The 7,538-nt window shown below is 41.6% G+C and overlaps 1 protein-coding gene across 1 annotated transcript; it reads right to left on the bottom strand.

The window, feature by feature from the left end:
• Positions 1 to 4,979: 4,979 nt before the first annotated feature.
• LOC123675081 (histone H2B-like) lies at positions 4,980 to 5,399 on the bottom strand. Its single transcript, XM_045610326.1, has one exon. It carries the CDS (start codon positions 5,397 to 5,399, stop codon positions 5,028 to 5,030), a length of 372 nt encoding a protein of 123 aa, XP_045466282.1. The 3' UTR covers positions 4,980 to 5,027.
• Between the last annotated feature and the right edge of the window lie 2,139 nt (positions 5,400 to 7,538).

Genomic DNA, 7,538 nt, shown 5'->3' with positions numbered 1-7,538 from the left:
TGGATGGTGTTTTCAATTTCAACAGATAATTCTTTTGCAGTGTTGCCGACTCGAAGCTGAGAGAATTGTTCATCCTTGTCTCACTCGTTAACTGTACTATAGCCGTCCTTATCCAAACAATGTGAATGTTTGCTTCACAACAAAGCGAGTCCCAGTACGGGGATGTTTCGTCTCCTTAGGATAATAAGTCTATGCAAACAACAAACAAACAGAGTCAACAACAGAAGCCAGCCGTCCATTTGTGGTTTCAGCAGGAAGACCCAATGGGTTTTCGGGAAACAACCAACATCACCACGTAGGAAGCTATAGCTACCTGCGTGACATCCGAGTCCCGGGATGATCACATGTGTTGAGGATAACGAGGGTTTTTGTTCATAAAACAAAGCACAAAAGGATAAGGACAGTCCCTCACAGAGAAATGCTAACCGTAGACACGTGTTTCGGGCTTAAGGCCCTCATCAGTACGGTGCAAAAGTGTTAGGATGAGCAACACCTGAAACAAACAACAAACAAACAGAGTCAACAACAGAAGCCAGCCGTCCATTTGTGGTTTCAGCAGGAAGACCCAATGGGTTTTCGGGAAACAACCAACATCACCACGTAGGAAGCTATAGCTACCTGCGTGACATCCGAGTCCCGGGATGATCACATGTGTTGAGGATAACGAGGGTTTTTGTTCATAAAACAAAGCACAAAAGGATAAGGACAGTCCCTCACAGAGAAATGCTAACCGTAGACACGTGTTTCGGGCTTAAGGCCCTCATCAGTACGGTGCAAAAGTGTTAGGATGAGCAACACCTGAAACAAACAACAAACAAACAGAGTCAACAACAGAAGCCAGCCGTCCATTTGTGGTTTCAGCAGGAAGACCCAATGGGTTTTCGGGAAACAACCAACATCACCACGTAGGAAGCTATAGCTACCTGCGTGACATCCGAGTCCCGGGATGATCACATGTGTTGAGGATAACGAGGGTTTTTGTTCATAAAACAAAGCACAAAAGGATAAGGACAGTCCCTCACAGAGAAATGCTAACCGTAGACACGTGTTTCGGGCTTAAGGCCCTCATCAGTACGGTGCAAAGGTGTTAGGATGAGCAACACCTCTGTTGTTGTTGACTCTGTTTGTTTGTTGTTTGTTTCAGGTGTTGCTCATCCTAACACTTTTGCACCGTACTGATGAGGGCCTTAAGCCCGAAACACGTGTCTACGGTTAGCATTTCTCTGTGAGGGACTGTCCTTATCCTTTTGTGCTTTGTTTTATGAACAAAAACCCTCGTTATCCTCAACACATGTGATCATCCCGGGACTCGGATGTCACGCAGGTAGCTATAGCTTCCTACGTGGTGATGTTGGTTGTTTCCCGAAAACCCATTGGGTCTTCCTGCTGAAACCACAAATGGACGGCTGGCTTCTGTTGTTGACTCTGTTTGTTTGTTGTTTGTTTCAGGTGTTGCTCATCCTAACACTTTTGCACCGTACTGATGAGGGCCTTAAGCCCGAAACACGTGTCTACGGTTAGCATTTCTCTGTGAGGGACTGTCCTTATCCTTTTGTGCTTTGTTTTATGAACAAAAACCCTCGTTATCCTCAACACATGTGATCATCCCGGGACTCGGATGTCACGCAGGTAGCTATAGCTTCCTACGTGGTGATGTTGGTTGTTTCCCGAAAACCCATTGGGTCTTCCTGCTGAAACCACAAATGGACGGCTGGCTTCTGTTGTTGACTCTGTTTGTTTGTTGTTTGTTTCAGGTGTTGCTCATCCTAACACTTTTGCACCGTACTGATGAGGGCCTTAAGCCCGAAACACGTGTCTACGGTTAGCATTTCTCTGTGAGGGACTGTCCTTATCCTTTTGTGCTTTGTTTTATGAACAAAAACCCTCGTTATCCTCAACACATGTGATCATCCCGGGACTCGGATGTCACGCAGGTAGCTATAGCTTCCTACGTGGTGATGTTGGTTGTTTCCCGAAAACCCATTGGGTCTTCCTGCTGAAACCACAAATGGACGGCTGGCTTCTGTTGTTGACTCTGTTTGTTTGTTGTTTGTTTCAGGTGTTGCTCATCCTAACACTTTTGCACCGTACTGATGAGGGCCTTAAGCCCGAAACACGTGTCTACGGTTAGCATTTCTCTGTGAGGGACTGTCCTTATCCTTTTGTGCTTTGTTTTATGAACAAAAACCCTCGTTATCCTCAACACATGTGATCATCCCGGGACTCGGATGTCACGCAGGTAGCTATAGCTTCCTACGTGGTGATGTTGGTTGTTTCCCGAAAACCCATTGGGTCTTCCTGCTGAAACCACAAATGGACGGCTGGCTTCTGTTGTTGACTCTGTTTGTTTGTTGTTTGTTTCAGGTGTTGCTCATCCTAACACTTTTGCACCGTACTGATGAGGGCCTTAAGCCCGAAACACGTGTCTACGGTTAGCATTTCTCTGTGAGGGACTGTCCTTATCCTTTTGTGCTTTGTTTTATGAACAAAAACCCTCGTTATCCTCAACACATGTGATCATCCCGGGACTCGGATGTCACGCAGGTAGCTATAGCTTCCTACGTGGTGATGTTGGTTGTTTCCCGAAAACCCATTGGGTCTTCCTGCTGAAACCACAAATGGACGGCTGGCTTCTGTTGTTGACTCTGTTTGTTTGTTGTTTGTTTCAGGTGTTGCTCATCCTAACACTTTTGCACCGTACTGATGAGGGCCTAAAGCCCGAAACACGTGTCTACGGTTAGCATTTCTCTGTGAGGGACTGTCCTTATCCTTTTGTGCTTTGTTTTATGAACAAAAACCCTCGTTATCCTCAACACATGTGATCATCCCGGGACTCGGATGTCACGCAGGTAGCTATAGCTTCCTACGTGGTGATGTTGGTTGTTTCCCGAAAACCCATTGGGTCTTCCTGCTGAAACCACAAATGGACGGCTGGCTTCTGTTGTTGACTCTGTTTGTTTGTTGTTTGTTTCAGGTGTTGCTCATCCTAACACTTTTGCACCGTACTGATGAGGGCCTTAAGCCCGAAACACGTGTCTACGGTTAGCATTTCTCTGTGAGGGACTGTCCTTATCCTTTTGTGCTTTGTTTTATGAACAAAAACCCTCGTTATCCTCAACACATGTGATCATCCCGGGACTCGGATGTCACGCAGGTAGCTATAGCTTCCTACGTGGTGATGTTGGTTGTTTCCCGAAAACCCATTGGGTCTTCCTGCTGAAACCACAAATGGACGGCTGGCTTCTGTTGTTGACTCTGTTTGTTTGTTGTTTGTTTCAGGTGTTGCTCATCCTAACACTTTTGCACCGTACTGATGAGGGCCTTAAGCCCGAAACACGTGTCTACGGTTAGCATTTCTCTGTGAGGGACTGTCCTTATCCTTTTGTGCTTTGTTTTATGAACAAAAACCCTCGTTATCCTCAACACATGTGATCATCCCGGGACTCGGATGTCACGCAGGTAGCTATAGCTTCCTACGTGGTGATGTTGGTTGTTTCCCGAAAACCCATTGGGTCTTCCTGCTGAAACCACAAAAGGACGGCTGGCTTCTGTTGTTGACTCTGTTTGTTTGTTGTTTGTTTCAGGTGTTGCTCATCCTAACACTTTTGCACCGTACTGATGAGGGCCTTAAGCCCGAAACACGTGTCTACGGTTAGCATTTCTCTGTGAGGGACTGTCCTTATCCTTTTGTGCTTTGTTTTATGAACAAAAACCCTCGTTATCCTCAACACATGTGATCATCCCGGGACTCGGATGTCACGCAGGTAGCTATAGCTTCCTACGTGGTGATGTTGGTTGTTTCCCTAAAAACCCATTGGGTCTTCCTGCTGAAACCACAAATGGACGGCTGGCTTCTGTTGTTGACTCTGTTTGTTTGTTGTTTGTTTCAGGTGTTGCTCATCCTAACACTTTTGCACCGTACTGATGAGGGCCTAAAGCCCGAAACACGTGTCTACGGTTAGCATTTCTCTGTGAGGGACTGTCCTTATCCTTTTGTGCTTTGTTTTATGAACAAAAACCCTCGTTATCCTCAACACATGTGATCATCCCGGGACTCGGATGTCACGCAGGTAGCTATAGCTTCCTACGTGGTGATGTTGGTTGTTTCCCGAAAACCCATTGGGTCTTCCTGCTGAAACCACAAATGGACGGCTGGCTTCTGTTGTTGACTCTGTTTGTTTGTTGTTTGTTTCAGGTGTTGCTCATCCTAACACTTTTGCACCGTACTGATGAGGGCCTTAAGCCCGAAACACGTGTCTACGGTTAGCATTTCTCTGTGAGGGACTGTCCTTATCCTTTTGTGCTATATATATATATATATATATATATATATATATATATATATATATATATATATATATATATATATATATATATATATATATATATATATATATATATATATATATATATATATATATATATATTTTTTTTTGTTAACAATCACTGTTTGCAACAGGTTTATATATATATATATATATATATCACATCAGTAATATGATAATAATATATATATATATCTACTCACACCACGAATGGGCTGGTTGAGATGCATCTAACTGGGAACACAGCCAAACTTGGACTTCACGAAGATCTAATAGAGAAGGCGCAAAAGGAGATGATCTTGTGGACCACGAGAATTGTGAGAAGTTTCCTCAGAAGCAATTGAGTGTTGCCTTGTTCTGAGAGGAACCGGCAACCTCTAAGCCTTACCCTGCAACGGTATAAATATATATTTATATATATATATATATATATATATATATATATATAGTAACAATTGAAAAGCAGGTAAATAACATTGAACCGAATATATATACATATATATATATGATATTGGTGTGCAAAATTATCAGACATGGTATAGGAAGTTGACGAACATATTCGAATTATATTAGTATGGATTATTTCAAATTGATAAATCTACATGTCGTTAACGGTGAAATTAGAGATCAGACTATAATTATAAGTTTTAAAAATTTGTGGTTCTGAAAAGAACCGTTTGATATGCAACAACAATTCCTGCTTTATTTGGAACTGGTGTATTTTGTTACTGCTTTAGTTCCTTCGCTGACGGCGTGTTTTGCCAACTCACCGGGCAAGAGAAGGCGCACTGCTGTTTGAATTTCCCTGCTGGTTATTGTCGAACGTTTGTTGTAGTGAGCAAGTCTACTCGCCTCGGCGGCGATGCGTTCGAAAATATCATTAACGAAACTGTTCATGATGCTCATAGCCTTGCTTGAAATACCCGTATCCGGATGGACTTGTTTCAATACTTTATAAATGTAGATAGCGTAACTTTCCTTCCTCTTGCGTTTCTTCTTCTTGTCGCTTTTAGAAATGTTTTTTTGGGCCTTGCCAGCTTTCTTGGCAGCTTTTCCGCTAGTTTTAGGAAGCATCTTCAATCGATCAATCTGACGATAAGTGTAAACTAAAAAATTGGCTTCTCAGTGTAAACTTTTTATTTGAGATCGTACCACCTAAATTGACTCCACCTATTTAAGTTCGGGTATATACCCGAACCTACAAACTTCAAAAGAAAATAGAAGTTGGTCCCGGGTCATCTCCGACAAAACCATTTAGGAACCATAGCACTGCCTTTCACAACACTGCTGACGCATCACCTGAATAATCAACTGATGGACATTTCATCAAACCCGAAGAATTAAAGCTTAGCACAGAGTTCGATGGACTCTAGCAATGGCGAGTGTCTGCAAAAACTACCGCCATCTCATCGTCTATGGTATTCCAAACATGTCGCAAGCTAGATTGTTGTACATTAACCCTTACTGGTGATGGGATGTTATTTACAACTTGTATGCTCATTATCCTCTTCAAAATGTTATGAAACAGTCGGTGGAATGCTGATTAGAGAAGAGCGATATTTCACGAACTGTGATTTAATCACTGAGATCAGAATGTCACAGGTAGTCACGGTTCCGAAAAACGAATACAGAGCGTGACGGGATCACAGTTTGAACATTTCACAGATCTTTTCAGGGCATATCATCGTCCGTTGCAATCGTAAATTATGAAGGCAGCCTGATGTTTTTATTGCTTCGGAACCTTTTTCGACTAACATAATTGCATATTTTTATGACAATCCCAGCATCGTAGGCAACTTTGCATGCTGTAGGAAGTATTTTTGTAGAACTAGTTAAACAATAAATACTTGCTGCAAACTAATAACTACTGCATTACTGCATAATTGGTGGTGGCAATAAAATTCTAATTTTATGCTTATCTTTGATAAACAACCCCAAAGAAATTCTTTCTATATTGAAGTTGTCGACCGAAGCAATAAATGGTACTCTGTATTATAAAAAATAAACGAAAACACGTCAGCGAGATAATAATAATAGGCGAAAGAATAATAACAGGCGAAAGACCAGCAATCTTTGGGCTTTCTTCACAAAAGTTGATGTAAATTATGCTACTTGTAATTTATGCAAGTTGAAATTATCTTTCAAAATCACCTCTTCAAATTTGAGGAAACATTTGAAAAGTCGATATCCTTCTGTTACGTTCCTAACTAAATCTGAAATAAGGAAAAGAGTTGAATATGTAAGAAAAATGGATGTTTTCATAACAATTTTGCTTTGAATGAGTGACCAATTCGAGTTGCAAATATAATCGAACCCAGGTTTGGGTGATTTATACAAATATTATTAACAAGCAACCTAAACAGTGATCACGTCACGCTTTAATTTCACTGATATCATAAAGTAACGTTCACGTTTCACAACGTGATCTAGAAATCACGGTATCGCTTCTCTCTAATGCTGGTCATCAGAATCTTTTGCAGTTGAATGATCGAATTGGAAATAAGACGGCATAATTTGCTTCCAGCTTAAAATAAGCTATTGCGCCAAGATATAGAGGATATCAAAAGACTGATATCCATAATCAAAATTGAAATTCGTAACGCATTTTGTTGGAAGAAATTAAGTAAGGTTATATTGCACTATTGATATCGGATCTTTAATTTGGGATACCTTATAAGTGTTGAAGTAAGAACTGCTGGCCAAATATATTTGGCGCCAGTCCACTTCTATAAAACAACCTGCTGACAACTAATATGATCCGTCTAGTGCGCATGCGCAGCTAGAAATGTAATATGGCCGCTGAAGGTGGAGATGCCAGTTCTGTCAGACACGAATAGATAACGGCGTCACACCTTAAGCAGCAAACCTAACCTCCATTTTGTTTTAGATTTGTGTTTCCAAGTTTGTTAAATCAACGATTAAACTGTACAAAATACCTGTATTTGTCAATCCACCCTTACATGGTATCAGAACCCTAACATGGTAGCGGAGCGTGTAGCGGATCCGAAGTAGCAGAGCTTGTGACGAGCACCCTCACATGATAACAGAGCTTGTGACGTTAAAAGCAATCCACAATCAAGAAGAAATGGATCAATCCCACGTGTCAACAATGGAAGTTCCAGAAAACATTTTCGAGATGCTGACCAACCAGAGTTTTACTCTTACAGTTACACTTTACCCGAGGCAACCAGAACCTATGATTTTGTGAAGAAT

The sequence above is a fragment of the Harmonia axyridis genome, chromosome 3, assembly GCF_914767665.1.
Source record: "Harmonia axyridis chromosome 3, icHarAxyr1.1, whole genome shotgun sequence".
Taxonomy (NCBI): Eukaryota; Metazoa; Arthropoda; class Insecta; order Coleoptera; family Coccinellidae; genus Harmonia; species Harmonia axyridis.
This window is presented reverse-complemented; position numbering and strand designations above follow the sequence as displayed.

Coding starts and splice junctions, on each gene's coding strand:
- LOC123675081 (XM_045610326.1), bottom strand. CDS start 5,399: ATGCTTCCTAAAACTAGCGGAAAAGCTGCCAAGAAAGCTGGCAAGGCC.